Below are 16294 nucleotides of genomic sequence, written 5' to 3'. Positions count from 1 at the left end.
ATCACACGCACGGCACAGCGGACACACCAGGAACCGCGGTGTTGGCCGTCGAATGGCGCTACCTGCGCAGCATTTGTGCACCGCCGCCGTCAGTGTCAGCCAGTTTGCCGTGGCATACGGAGCTCCATCGCAGTCTTTAACACTGGTAGCATGCCGCGACAGCGTGGACGTGAACCGTATGTGCAGTTGACGGACTTTGAGCGAGGGCGTATAGTGGACATGCGGGAGGCCGGGTGGACGTACCGCCGAATTGCTCAACACGTGGGGCGTGAGGTCTCCACAGTACATCGATGTTGTCGCCAGTGGTCGGCGGAAGGTGCACGTGCCCGTCGACCTGGGACCGGACCGCAGCGACGCACGGATGCACGCCAAGACCGTAGGATCCTACGCAGTGCCGTAGGGGACCGCACCGCCACTTCCCAGCAAATTAGGGACACTGTTGCTCCTGGGGTATCGGCGAGGACCATTCGCAACCGTCTCCATGAAGCTGAAGCTGGGCTACGGTCCCGCACACCGTTAGGCCGTCTTCCGCTCACGCCCCAACATCGTGCAGCCCGCCTCCAGTGGTGTCGCGACAGGCGTGAATGGAGGGACGAATGGAGACGTGTCGTCTTCAGCGATGAGAGTCGCTTCTGCCTTGGTGCCAATGATGGTCGTATGCGTGTTTGGCGCCGTGCAGGTGAGCGCCACAATCAGGACTGCATACGACCGAGGCACACAGGGCCAACACCCGGCATCATGGTGTGGGGAGCGATCTCCTACACTGGCCGTACACCACTGGTGATCGTCGAGGGGACACTGAATAGTGCACGGTACATCCAAACCGTCATCGAACCCATCGTTCTACCATTCCTAGACCGGCAAGGGAACTTGCTGTTCCAACAGGACAATGCACGTCCGCATGTATCCTGTGCCACCCAACGTGCTCTAGAAGGTGTAAGTCAACTACCCTAGCCAGCAAGATCTCCAGATCTGTCTCCCATTGAGCATGTTTGGGACTGGATGAAGCGTCGTCTCACGCGGTCTGCACGTCCAGCACGAACGCTGGTCCAACTGAGGCGCCAGGTGGAAATGGCATGGCAAGCCGTTCCACAGGACTACATCCAGCATCTCTACGATCATCTCCATGGGAGAATAGCAGCCTGCATTGCTGCGAAAGGTGGATATACACTATACTAGTGCCGACATTGTGCATGCTCTGTTGCCTGTGTCTATGTGCCTGTGGTTCTGTCAGTGTGATCATGTGATGTATCTGACCCCAGGAATGTGTCAATAAAGTTTCCCCTTCCTGGGACAATGAATTCACGGTGTTCTTATTTCAATTTCCAGGAGTGTATTTAGGTCTGTAACACAATGCCCTGTCCATATTATCCACAAAATTAAGAAATTCTTCCACTGAATCTGTTGCACTGTGAATCAAATCCCATTGCAAATGCTCTGGTAATCTTCTCTTTAGTGTAGATATTTCTGTTAATACGCCCAGTGGCCTATCCAGATGATTTAATTTATTCAGTTCTCTAACACAGAACTCTACCATACTTTCCTTTCCACTCTTGTAACTGGATCCATTCAAAAAATCGTTTTGCAATCTTAATTGTTTTGCTTGGCCCCAGTATTTGTTCAAGAACAGGTTTTCGAAGGTTTTAAAATCATAAAATTTATCATCATTTTGGTTCGCCCATGTTTGAGCTCCCCCTTGCAACTGCCTCTTAACATATTTAATGTTTGCCTGCTCACTCATCCCTGTCACAAAGTTATCCTTACACGCAGCTAGAAAGTCAACTGCATGGTATTTATTCTCCCCATTAAAAGGTTTTGACTGAAATCCATGCCCCAGAGGATATCCCAACAATAAATTTCCATTCCCTGCTGCCACAGTATTAACTGTTTCCCTCAAGACATTTATTTCCCCTTCTAATTCCTTCTTATTGTCAGTAATTCCCTTATGGCAATCCAGCACTCCTATCTTAATGGATTCAATGTCTGCCTCTGTTTGTCTTTGAAATAATGTGCATTTCTGTTCCTGTACCTGAATCTGCCCCATAAGATTACTTTGCACAGTGTCCACCTTGGCTACTAGGCCTCTTTCAACCTCATCAACTCTCTCAATAATTCCCTTAACAATTTTAACTGTGTTTTCGACTTTATCTGTAATTTGAGTGAATTTGAGATCTAGCTGATCAAATTTTTCGCTCACTGTCTTTATTTTATCACTAAGCCATAATTCCATATCCCCAAATTTCGAATCCATTTCTCCAACTATTGCAGTTTTTGTATTCCCTATTTTCGAGTCTATTTCTCCAAATTTGCTAGTAAGTTTTACAAAAAATGTACTGAGGTCACTTCCTGGTATCCAGCCTATTTATTTTGGGATGCTAGGGCTACTACAGGTACTCCTAACATCCACTGAATCGCCTTCACTTTGAGATTCACGTGTCTCATCGGCCATGGCTAATGAAAGGACACAATTTCGCAATGTAGCTGCTGGCTGTACTTATCTTTTATATCCTCGTGTGACGCGACGTCTACAGTGAGCTCCGCAGCACAGCTATGCAATGAATCGTAATCGGCGGCGTGGACACACAGCAAACTCAATCAGGAGCGAGAACACGTTGCGTAGGCCCCTGGCAGCATGTAGTCGTGTTGGTCGGTGGCACGGACGACGGCGTTGATCGTCGGCAGCACGTGGATACAGCTTCGACTGCTTTACCCGTATCAACACATGGACGTGGCACGGACGACGGTTTTTTCTCGCGGCAACACGTGTCGCGGCACGGACTGTTTTACCCGCGGCAAGCACGGCGGTTTTACCCGCGGCAACACGTGGTCGACTCATCAGACTGTGTAACTGACTGCTTCACAATCGTGGTGGCCTTATATCGGCGTAACCACGGGGCAGCGCTTATCTTGTCCAGCACAAACACTCCAGTACTGCTAATGCACCGATTTAGCTCAGAGCCCCCACACTGACTGTTCACAAGCCTAACATCAGACGGACATCCGATTCCGAAATACTTTGGAATATGGAAGAAAGTCCTATCCTGGACGAGCCCCCAGTCACAGTCATTACTCGCTTGTGGCAAGTTGGGGGATGTTTCTGTTACCATCAAGCCTCATAGAGCTTAAATATGGTCCAGGGTATTATATTCCACAGCGACCTTCTTTTGCAGTATGACGACGAGCTGCGTGCCATGTGCCATTTTCGAGTGGCGAGATGTTCATTTCGTCCGGCGCGTCTATCGGGGTCTGAGGGATAACCAGGTTTCCACCAGTGCCTTCATCTTGGCTTTCGAGGGTGACACATTGCACGAGAAGGCCAAGGTTGCAACTGAACTCGGGCTCGTTTACTACCTATTTTTCACGTGGCTCATCTGCAAAGGGGGTTGGTAGTAAACGGTTGCATTTGCGCCCCTTTAGATATTGGCTGGCTTTTGAACAGCAGTGGATTGAACTATACACGTTCAGATTGAAACTTATTTATTCAAAAGAAACACTTTAACGTTATGGCCATGCATTTTTAAGTTCACAAATTATAATCGGTGCAATTCGTACACTGTTTGTCTCACGTCCACACACTATCACTTTGTTCCTTCGCATACACTGGCGTCCATGCTTGTACTCGCGGCACTTTTGCCGCTCCCAACTCGCCACCACAACGGCCAACGACAAAAGACCCCTATTTTCCCGCTCATATCCACAGTCCTGAGTCGGGTCACATGACACTGCAGTAGTCAAAATAATCGCTAAACATGGCCGCAATTCGTTTACAATATTTTATAATATATAAATACTTAAATCTAAATACATTATATAATTTTACAAATTATCACCACACTTATATAATTCATTGCAATTAAAAGAAAACCAAAACACTATGCAACGGAACTACAACGCCCATCAAAACACACAACAAGTATTTCCACTGTGATGTCAAGCCATATATCCCTCCCCCGATGCAGTGCTTTAAGTGCTGTAAGTTCGGCCATATGTCTTCCAGCTGTACTTCCAGCCCCACCTGTTGAGATTGTAGCCATCCATCGCATCCCAATACTCCATGTGCGCCCCCCCCCGCCCCCCCCCCCCCTCCGGCCAATCTATGACAGTTGCAGAGAGCATCATTCACCTTGCTCTCCAGACTGCAGGATTTTACAGAAAGAGAGGAAAATCATGAAATATAAGACCCTGGATCAACTGGCCTACACTGAGGCTAAGAGGAAATTTGAGAGCCTACATCCTGTGGCTATGACCACCTCATACGCTGCCGCTACAAGAACAGTACTCGCCCCATCAGTTCCTCGAATTCCTGTCGCCTCTCAGGACCGGGAGACTGCACCTGCCCCCTTGATGGTGAGGGGGCACTTCCTTACTTTGGGAGCAACCCCCCCCCCCCCCAACCATCAGGGATTTCAGTCCCCACTTCTGAGCCAGAGAAGTATAAGGCTTCTTCAGCTCCTCTCGCTAGGAAGGGGTCCTTTATGTCACTCCCTTCCCAGGTTGCTGCTAGTGGGAAAGATGTCACCTGTCAGTGGCTGAAGAGCCCAAAATCAGCTGGTCGTAGGGCTTCACGCTCTTCCTCAGTGCCGGAGACTGATTCAGTGAAGTCCTCACAGTCATGGAAACCCAAGGAACAGCACAAGAAATCGAAAAAGAAGACCCTCAAAAATAAGGAACTTGCAGTGGCACCCACACCACCACTAGCTACAAGCTCTGCATCTGAGGATGGGGTGCAGATTCTGGTGTCTGCCGACGACCTGGATCTCGCCAGACCCTCATACACAATGGGTATAGACTGCTCAGGAAATAAATAGGTGGCAGCAGGTGACCCTGAAGCATAACCTACCTCATTGAATGTTCCGTGGCTTCCCAGTCTCACGGTGATGTCATCCTCCTGTGAAATTGCGGCGGTTTTATCCACTGCCTGGCTGATCTACAGCAATTGTTAAGTATTACACCTGCTTTCTGCATTGCCTTCCAGGAAACCTGGTTCCCGGCAATGCACACCCCTGCCCTCCACGGCTATAATGGATATTACAGGAACCGTAGCAGCTATAATCGAGTGTCAGGTGGAGTTTGCGTTTATGTCCTAAACTCAGTCTGTAGTGAACCTGTGCCCCTTCAAACCCCTCTTGAAGCTGTGGCTGTCAGAATATGGACAACACAGGAAATAACTGCCTGCAATGTATATCTTCCTCCAGATGGTGCAGTAACCCTGAATGTGTTAGCTGCCGTGATTGATCAACTCCCTAAACCTTTCCTACTTTTGGGAAATTTTAACGCCCATAACCCCTTGTGTGGAGACACCGTGCTTACTGGCCGAGGCAGAGATGTCGAAACTTTACTCTCTCAGTTCGACCTCTGCCTCTTAAATACTGGGTCCGCCACACATTTCAGGGTGGCTCGTGGTAGTTGCTCGGCCATTGATTTATCCATTTGCAGCTCAAGTCTTCTCCCATCTATCCACTGGAGAGCACATGACGACCTGTGTTGTGGTGACCACTTCCCAATCTTCCTGTCAATGCCCTGGCCACCGACACCTGCTCAGATGGGATTTAAACAAGGTGGACTGGGAAACTTTCACCTCTGCTGTCACCGCTGAATCTCCTCCACATGGTAACATCGATGTGGCGGTTGAGTGGGTGACTACAACAATTGTTTCTGTGGCAGAAAACGCTATCCTCTGCTCTTTAGGGTGCCTCCGGCGAAAGGCAGTCCCTTGGTGGTCGCCGGAAGTCACTGAAGCAATGAAGGAGTGTCGGCGAGCTCTACAGCAACAAAAGCAGCACCCTTCCCTAGAGCATCTGATAACCTTTAAGCGGCTCCGTGCCTGTGTATGCCAGCTTATAAAACGACAGAAACAGGAGTGTTGGGAGAGGTATGCGTCGACCATTGGGCGCCATACGTCACCTTCCCAAGTCTGGACGAAGATCAGACGTCTTTTTGGGAACCAGACCCCAACAGGTGTCCCTGACGCTACCATCAATGGCGTGCTATGTACCGACGCAAACGCGATTGCCGAGCACTTTGCTGAGCACTATCCTCGAGTCTCTGCTTCGGAGAGCTACCCCCAGCCTTTCGCGCCCTCAAACGGTGGATGGAATACAAAGTCCTCTTGTTCACTACATCCCACAGTTAACCCTATAACGCCTCATTTATGGAGTGTAAGCTCCTCAGCGCACCTCCACATTGGCCCAACACAGCTCCTGGGCCGGATCGGATCCACAGTCAGATGATTAGACATCTCTCGTTTGACTACAAGCGCCATCTCCTCGTCATCTTCAACTGGATCTGGTGCGATGGCGTCTTTCCATCACAATGGCAGGAGAGCGCCATCTTTCCAGTGCTCAAACCTGGTAAAAACCCGCATGATGTGGGTAGCTATCAGCCCATCAGCCTCACCAAAGTTCTTTGTAAGCTGCTAGAATGTATGGTGTGTCGGCGGTTGGGTTGGGTCCTGGAGTCACATGGCCTACTGGCTCCATGTCAGAGTGGCTTCCACCAGGGGCGCTCTACCACTGATAATCTTGTGTCCCTCAAGTCTGTCATTCGACCAGCCTTTTCCAGACGCCAACACCTTGTTGTCGTCTTTTTTGATGTATGCATAGCGTATGAGACCACCTAGCAACATTATATCCTTGCCACATTATACAGGTGGGGTCTCCAAGGCCTGCACCTGATTTTTATCCAGAGTTTCCTGTCGCTCCCTGCTTTCCGTGTCCAAGTTGGTGCTGCCCATAGTTCCCCCCATATCCTGGAGAATGGAGTCTCGCAGGGCTCAGTATTTAGTGTACCACTATTTTTTAAGGCCATTAATGGTCTAGCTGCAGCTGTAAGCCCGTCCATTTCACCCTCTCTGTATGCAGACGACTTCTGCGTTTTGTACTGCTCCACTAGTACTGGTGTTGCTGAGTGGCACCTACAGGCAGCCATCCACCAAGTGCAGTCATGGGCTCTCGCCCATGGCTTCCAGTTTTTGGCCTCTAGGTCGTGTGTCATGCACTTCTGTCGGCGTCATACGGTTCATCCAGAACCAGAACTTTACCTTCATGATGATCGACTACTGTAGTGGAGACATATCGATTCATAGGACTGGTTTTCGTCGCCCAATTCTTTTGGCTACCTCATCGTCGTCAGCTTAAGTGGAAGTGCTGGCAGCACCTCAATGTCCTCCACTGCCTGAGCAACACCAAATGGGGTGCAGATCGCTCTACACTCTGCAGCTCTACAAAGCCCTTGTTCAATCCCACCTTGACTATGGAAGTCTGGTTTATGGTTTGGCGGTGCCCTCAGCGTTGCATGTTCTCGACCCAGTGCACCACTGCGGCGTTCGCGTAGCAGCAGGAGCTTTTAGAATGAGTCTGGTGACCAGTGTCCTGGTGGAGGCTGGAGTCCCTCCATTGCAGATACGACGTGCACAACTGCTCGCCAGTTACGTTGCACACATCCGTAGTTCTCCTGAGCATCCGAATTACTGTCTCCTTTTTCCACCCACAGCAGTTCATCTCCCGCATCGACAGTCCAGGTCATGGCTAATGATTGTGGTTCGCATGCGATCCCTTCTGTCAGAACTGGAGTCCTACCCTTTACCACCTCCCATCCAGATCCGTCCGCATACACCTCCATGGTGTGCACCTCGGCTGCGGATTCATCTAGACCTTCCGCATGACACTAAGTACTCAGTTACTCCTGCCACTCTCTGCTATCACGTTCTCTCGATTCTTGACGTGTTCCGGGGCTGTGAAGTTGTTTACACCGACGGGTTGATGGCTGATGGTCATGTTGACTTCACCTACATCCACAGAGGCTATTTTGAACAACATTCATTGCCCAATGGCTGCAGTGTATTCACTGCAGAGCTGGTGGCCATCTCTCGTGCACTTCAGTATATCTGTTCATGCCCTGGGGAATCGTTTCTTTGTGTACTGACTCTTTGAGCAGCCTACAAGCTATCAACCAGTGCTGCCCTCGCCATCATTTGGTAGCGTCCATCCAGGAGTCCATCTATGCCCTAGACCGGTCCCGTCATTCATTGGTGTTTGTGTGGACTCCAGGACACGTCGGCATCCCAGGCAATGAACTTGCCAACAGGCTGGCCAAACAGGCTATGTGGAAACCGCTTCTGGAGATGGGCATCGTGGGAACTGACGTACGTTCTGACTTACGCCATAGGGTTTTTCGCCTTTGGGAGATGGAATGGCATAACAGTACACACAACAAAGTGTGTATCATTAAGGAGACTATGAATGTGTGGAAGACTTCCATGCGGGTTTCTCGCAGGGAACTAGTTGTTCTTTTCCCGGCTCTACATTGGCCACACTTAGGCGGCCCACGGTTACCTCCTGCACCATGGAGACCCACCTGAGTGTCAGTGCGGTGCCCGGTTAACAATGGCCCATATTCTGGTGCACTGTCCCACTTTGACTCCCCAGCAATGCAATCTTGGGTTACCAGACTCATTGCCCCTAATTTTATCTGACAACACCTCATCGGCTGATTTAGTTTTACGTTTTATTCGTGAGGGTGGGTTTTATCATTTGATCTAAGTTTTAGAGCAGGTCCTTTGTCCCTCCACCCTAATGCTTCTAGGGTGGAGGTTTTAATGTGTTGCAGAGTGCTGGCTTCTCCCTTTTTATTGTAATGGTCAGCCTGCCATGGTAATCTGCTTTGTTGGTTTAATCCCTTCATCCCATTTCTTGCATTTCTGTGGTTTTCTTGTCCCCTTTTGTCCATTTACATGTTTGTTGCCTTCATCGTTCTTGTGATTTTTCCCATTATTACGTTTTGAGTTTTCAGTCTCATTTGTTTTATTCTCACACTTGTGGCATTATTTTATTTAGAACAAGGGACTGATGACCTCATAGTTTGGTCCCTCTCCCCCCTCTTTTAATCCAACCAGCCAACCAATTTCACCTCTTGTGTATCATTTTTTGTGTCAGCTTGTCCCCTTACAAGAACCTTCAGGTCTTTCATTCGATCAGATGTGTAAGTTACTTTCTGCCTATCTCTGCAAACGCATTCACATTATTGCTGCTCATATGGAGTTTTACCACTACCAAAAGTGGCCAAAACAGTCATACGGGGCATGGGAAGCAGAACTACATGGACTTAGCCGTTTTCATAATTTTATGACAAATGTTTATAAGTAATCCTATGCAGGTCAAATGGTTTGTGATGCAGTCATATGTTTTGCTCCTGATAGGGAAGTTTGAGAGTGAGCTCTACAGTATGAAAATCATACACTTATGGAAGTATTGTATGTAGCACAGTCATTTGAAGTTTCATGGGCTGGAGATAGTCAGATAGAAGCCCAGTCCAAAATTTCCAAAATCAGTTCCTCTCACCCCTCCCAGCCTTCAGCCAGCATGTAAGAGAACATAGATGCTACTGCAGAAGTCCAGCAGACTTCTCAGCATCGTTCCTGACAACAACAGTTCTCCTCACAACAGCGACAACCTCACGTCTGCTCCCTTCATGGCCATATTGTTTCATTCAACATGAATGGATTGCGTGTCCCAAGTGCTGGGCAACTTGTAATAGGTTCCATAAGAAAGGACACTTTGCTTCTGTGTGTAATTCCCTCGCAAACCTAAGTGAGGATGAAACAAAGATGGATGTGAAAAGTGTGTTGGCAGTGACAGTGTCTCAAAGCAAGTTATACATTGAAATGTGAGTGTTTATAACAAACCCTTGAAGATGCAAGTGGACACAGGTACAGCAGCAACATTGGTGAATTCTCAAACTTATGTGGATTTGGGTTCTCCACCTCTGACTTCAGTGTCATGGAGGCTGGTGAGTTATAACAAACAACAGAGTTTCATTCTTGGACAGTTTTATGCACCTGTGATGTACAAGGCTGTGGTTTGTTCATTAACATTCCTACCTGTGGTCAATGCTTACACTGATAACTTGTTTGGTTTGGATGATTTTATGTGCCAAATTTTCGTCACTGTTTTCTGTGGGATGAGGTTGTGCAACAGAATTTCAGGCTTGTATTATGATGAAGCAGTTCGCCTGTCCCCGTTTTTTCCAAGCCCACCTGGTACTGGTAACTTTACAGGATCAAGTAAAAGCAGAATTAGATCATCATCAATCCCTTTCTGTTATTTTACCTCTTGCTTGCAGGGAATGATCAGCACCACTGGTGATACTCGAAGAAGCTACCAGTAAATTATGCCTCTGTGATGATTTTTATATATGTGTATTAATGCACAGTCAATCATTGATACCTATCCATTGCCTCACCCTAATGAGCTGTTAGCAGAATTATATGGGGGCCATTATTATTCGTAGATTGACTTGGCAGAGGCATATTTACAACTGACACTTGATGAGGAATCTAAACGTCTTCTAGTTATCAATATCCCATTTGGGCTTTATCAATATTGATGTTTGTCTTCTGGTGTGGCAAGCACTCCAGATATTTTTCAATGCTTTTTAGAGCAACTTGTTGCATCAGTTCCAGGCTGCATCAACTATTTCGATGAGATAATAGTGTCGGGTGCCTCTACAGAGGAACATTTGCAGAACATTCATGCTCTATTTTCTGTTTTACAGTTTGCAGGATTAAAGTGCAATTTGGATAAGGCATAGTTTCTTCAACTATTCATTATTTATTTGGGTTTTGAAGTGTCACATGCTGGCATTGAAACCATTGTGTCAGCATATTCATGCTATTGTTGTGTTGACGCACCCCATGTCTGTCAAGGAATTACAAGCATTTTTAGGCAAAATTGCATACTACCACAAATTCATACCAGTTGCTGCTATGGGGGCACAACCACCCCATGCATTCCTTTCCGGCTGTCCCCAGCTTGTGACCAGGCATTCAAGTTGTTGATATCTAAGCTGCAGTCAGCACCTTGTTTGTGACTTTTCAACTGGACCAGCACCTTGTGTTAGTGATGGATGCATCTCATTTTGGCCTTGGCACCATCCTGACTCATAAGTAAGTGGACGGATATGAACACCCTATTGTATATGCCTCTAAATCCTTAAATTCAGCAAAACACCAATATTCCCATATAGAGAAAGAGGCTTTGATGATCATATATGCTCAAAAAAAATTTCAGGTTTTTCTATGTGGGTCTAAGTTTCACCTGATCACAGAACACAAACCAGTAGTGTCTCCTTTTGACCTTTCAGCATCTGAGCTAGACAAAGCCACACATTGTTTACAATGGTGGGCTCTCTTCCTGTCATGATACAATTGTGAGTTGCATTTTTGACCTACAGCGCTACATGCAAATGCTGATGCCTTATCGCTTTTGGTGATTGTCCAGCTCCAGAGTTTGACAAAGAGTAATCCTTTTGTTTTCAGTTGGAAATGGAAGCTCAGAGTTGTTGATGGTTTTCCTATTACTAGCACTAGAATTGCAGCTGTGGTAGCCACAGATCCTGTTTTAAGCAAAGTTATTCTTTCATGTAATACGGCTGGCCGGATAAACCTCTGCACCGTGCTTCTGATCCTTTGGCAAATTATTTTGCATTACAAAATTGTCTTTCTGTTTGGGATGGAGGGAGTGCTGCTCTCTTTTTACTCAGGCATTGATGGAGAAATAGCATGAGTTGTTGCAGTCTGCCTGCAGTGTGTTACCCATCAGGCAGCTCCCTGTGCTTCTTTGCCACCATGGCTACATGCACAGCACCCTTGGGAATGAATTCATGTTGATTTTGTGGGACCTTTTTTGAATTTCTACTGGTTTGTTGTAAGTGATGCTTTTTCTAAGTTTTTGTATATCATGTGTTGTCTGTCTACTTATGTGACAATAACGTTTTCAGATTTGTCAAAAATTTTTGCAGTATAAGCTCTTCTGTATACATTAGTTACAGGCAATGGACCTCAGTTTGTACCTCGGGAATTTGAAGATTTTCATAAAGAAGTGGTGTTTGCCGTGTCACTCCTCCTCCTTTCCACCCTCAGTTGAATGGGAAACAGAATGACTTGTACGAACATTTAAGATGTATATGAAAAAACATGTTTCGGATGTGTCACTGGAAGTAGCTCTTGACCAGTTCCTCAGTTCTTATAGGTTCACCCCTGTTGGTGATAAAGAGTCCAGCAGAGTCGTTGCACGATCATCAGCCCAGGGCTCTGCTACATCTGTTCCTGCCAATGCCAGGCCATCTGCCAGCATTGGCACTGCAATGCTTCCAGCTTGGCACAGCTGTCCTGGGCTTGCAGGTTGGCCACCAGCCAAAATGAGTGCCGGCGGTAATCAAGAATACCCATCACTGACACCTCCAGTGTTGTCTGTGTGTGTGTGTGTGTGTGTGTGTGTGTGTGTGTGTGTGTGTGTGTGTGTGTGTGTGTGTGTTGCAAGATAAACCAGGACTTGTTTGTAAGGAAATTGGCACTTGTGTTGATTTGTATTGGAGTGTTCATTTTATAGAGCTCATTGCATTCTCTCACAAGCCGTGAGTGGTACTTTTGTGTTTAGTTGTCTCATATACATACCATCTTTGTGTAGCCTGTCTATAGCCCAGTGCTTAATAGTTTTATCCTCCCATTGGCTGTAGCAAGAGCAGCACATAGTTGGAATGTGGTTGTGGTTGTATTTCATTGCATGCAGTTATCAATACTTGATTATAATCATTGGCCAAACTCTAAAGTATCACTGGTAAGGTAAATAAATTGGTATCAAATTGTAAAAGAAAATAGGAAAATGGGCATTTAGCCACCTGAACATCTCTCTCTATTACACTCTGTCTGGTAAATGATGCCTTGTAACCATCTGACACAGGTGGCTGTCTGAGGTGTCATCTTTTATTCTTGCAGCACCAAGTAGCACTCCATACTCAGATGTACCTCTGTCTTCTGTATGCAGATGATAAGAGAAATTGCAGCATTTGTAATTTGCAAGGAGTAGTTATGTACAGCATTACTATAGTAAGAGCATATTCAGCTTTCATATTAGTTGCTGTGTTTTGCCAAGGTGTTGCAAGATTTTCTAATTTTTTTCCTAATTTATGGCAATTATTATACAGTGAGCAATTGACAGATGTTTTTGACTAATGGATCCAACTTAACATTGGTAAAAATGATTAACAGGGCAGTCAGAGAGGACACAAAGGGACAGTATATATGAAAGTTTACTGAGGAATATGTTAATGAAAACAACAAACAGATCAGTGTAAAAAGACAAGATTTGTAGTTGGTGTGATGAATGACAGCTTGCTCTAAATGTAGAGAAATGTAAGTTGATGCAGCTGAGTAGGATGAACAATCCTATAATCTTTGAATACAACACTAGTAGCATGCTGCTTAACACAGCCACATTGATTAAATATCTAGGCATAATTTTGCAAATTGATATGAAATGGAATGAGCATGTAAGGACAGTAGTAGGGATGGTGAAGGGTCCGCTTCAGTGTATTGAGATAATTTTAGGAAAGTATAGTTTATCTGTAAAGTATACCACACATAGAACACTAGTGTGACCCATTCTTGAGTACTGATCATGTGTTTGGGATCCCTGCCAGTTCAGATTAAAGGAAGACATTAAAGCAATTCAGAGGCAGGCTGCTAGATTTGTCACTGGTAGGTTCAATCAACACATGATTATTTGGAGATGCTTCATGAACTCAAATTGGAATCCCTGGAGGGAAGACGATGTGCTTTTCACAAAACACTACTGAGCAAATTTATAGAACCAACATTTGATGTTGACTATTGAACTACTCTGCTGCCAACAGCATACATTTCATGTAAGAACCAGGAAGATGAAATGAGAGAAATGATGGCTCATACGGAGGCATATAGACTCCCCCCCCACCTACACTCTATTTGTGAGTGGAATAGAAAAGGAAATGACTTGTTATGGTACAAGGTACCCTCAACCATGCACCATACAGTAGCTTGCAGAGTATGTATGTAGGTGTAGATGTAGATATAGACACTACAGTAATTACAGGATGATGCTACAAGAGTGAAGAGTTAAGAATATGCATTTTTTTGGCTGCCCTTTAGTTTTCTATCTCATCTTTGTGTCTTTTCACTCTTTCTAAATGAACCTTTATTAGCCCCCCCCCCCTCCCACAATTTTAGTTCATTGTGATATGATCCAGGGTAGTACCATATGAAAATTTTGATGGAAATTTGTGTATAAGATTTTTCTATACTTCTTATTTTAACTATTTGCTTGTATTTCAGCACAACACAGTGATCTGAATACATACAAGGGCCAATTACAAGACATGGGAAATGGTTACTCATTATTTAAACAAGAAGATATGACACAAATATGCAAAACTGATGGATTGACTGGCAGCCAACAAATGAGAAAACATAGTACAAAGCTTGTGTGTTATTATACATTTCCAGGACCAGGTGGTTTGGTGCCAGACAAAATCGATCCTTTTCTTTGCACTCACATTAACATTGCAGGAGTTGGTATAAATAATAGCAAGCTGGAACCACTTAGTGAAGAAAGACAAGAAGTAAGAATTACAAAAGTTCTCTATTTATACTTGTGCATGCAAGAAAGAGTATGTCTGCTTTCTAAATTATGATGTTTCTCTTCTTACCTGTTGTCACTGTTGTTTTCAGAGTCTAAATATCCCATAATCATTTAACAGTGATTAATTACTGATAGCCAAGCACATTGAGTATACTGTAACTAGATAACATATCTTGTCCTAGCACAAAACCTGAATAAGTAAGTGTAGGAAGATGTGTTTTGCATGTTATCTGGTTCAGCTACTTTGACTAAAGTACCTGTACATTTTATTTATTAAGGATAGTGTAGATAAGTGAAGGAATAAACAGATCATGCTGTTGAGACTCTGAGCAGTCAAAAGGCATGAAAATGAGTTTTCATACATTGCTGAGCTTTCAGATTATGTCCATCACAGCTAGGTAACAATACATTGTTTGGGTGCTGCAAAACCAGAATAGCAGTCATCCCAGCTCTCTCTCTCTCTCTCTCTCTGTGTGTGTGTGTGTGTGTGTGTGTGTGTGTGTGTGTGTGTGTGGTGTTTATGTTCTTGTTGACTGCTGAAAGCCTTAACTGTACAGTGAATGTTTCCCTTTACTCCTTCCATTATTTGTATTCTGCCTAATACTTTCCAGTAGCATATTGAGATTAATGCAGATTTTTTTAATATGCTGAGAATTGAATATTGAGTTCTATAATAATGTTTTGTGTATTGTACTGGCATTGTTGTTGCAACTGGAAATCACAGGACTTTGGAAGTGGTAGTTGAGATCAATGGATGGACACTGAAGGATACCTTAAACTGCGTACATGAGGAAGAGTGCAGCAGCAGTTCTGTGTGCACTGTTTGTACCTTCTTCCATAATTATTATATGGTACACTATGTACTTGGTTGCATCATGAGCTCTGTGGCAATGTTGACTAAAGAATGGCGTTTTAGAAGGTACTATGTAATTATTCTTGCAAGTAAGGAATAGTTGTAGATTTCTATTGTAGAGTGGCCCATACCATGAGTTACAGACAACTGCACAGTGAAGACTTCTGCTAATGTTACTTAAAAATGTACTGTTTATTCCCCACTCTCACTCTTTATCTGAGAGGTACAGTCAAAAAACAGGGAATAACAGTTAAAAAACCCATATATTGTATATTGGCTTGAAAAACTTGTGAATTACTGTAGAAAAGATAAATGGAAAACATTTAAAAGGAAAATCGAAAATTTTTACGCCATTAGTGGATGAGCAATGAACATTCGGTAACATACACTAATGTAACATTTATTTGAACTGAAACTTTAGTTTAGCCAAAACTCATAAAGAAAGAAAATCTAATCCTTATTGTTGGTTAATGTATTAATCTAATAATTCACTGGCTGCTTGCTCAGAACCCATTTGCATATCCATTCTCTCACCCTTCTTATACATAGGAGTAAGCTGTGGCTTTTTATGAGTTTTTGGGAAAGTTTGCTGTGGAAAATATTCAAAATGAATACAAACTAAGAAAAGGACCAATTCTGATTACACTTTATAAAACCATTAGGATCCCCTAATTTGTTTTCAGCACCCTTCAAGTGCTGCATATGAAATGAATTTGACTGATGGCAAAACAGATAGATTAAAATTGTGTTTTAAATAAACTACACCATTTTATCATCTACCCATATGTGAATAACCCACATTCAGCCAGTGTTCAAAGTTCTAATCAACATTTAACACTACAAGTCGCATCTGTACTTTTCGTAGTCACCTCTTAGAGCTATTTTACATTATTTAATTTTAGACATAGCTACCCTTGGTTAACAATATTCATAATGTGACAATGAAAATTGTTGTGACTCGCCGATCTTTCAAAGTGCCGCCGTGCAG

General features: G+C 44.7%; 1 protein-coding gene across 5 annotated transcripts in view; it reads left to right on the top strand.

Annotated features, from left to right (window-relative positions):
• Positions 1–16294, top strand: part of LOC126469728 (acidic mammalian chitinase-like) — a 183469-nt gene that overhangs the window by 31938 nt on the left and 135237 nt on the right. For all 5 annotated transcript variants that reach the window (XM_050096923.1, XM_050096925.1, XM_050096922.1 and 2 more), the window contains one exon: positions 14147–14433. In XM_050096923.1, the coding sequence (XP_049952880.1) occupies positions 14147–14433 (287 nt within the window). The remainder of the gene's footprint in view (positions 1–14146; positions 14434–16294) is intronic.

Source organism: Schistocerca serialis, chromosome 3 (genome assembly GCF_023864345.2).
Source record: "Schistocerca serialis cubense isolate TAMUIC-IGC-003099 chromosome 3, iqSchSeri2.2, whole genome shotgun sequence".
Lineage (NCBI taxonomy): Eukaryota > Metazoa > Arthropoda > Insecta > Orthoptera > Acrididae > Schistocerca > Schistocerca serialis.
This window is presented reverse-complemented; position numbering and strand designations above follow the sequence as displayed.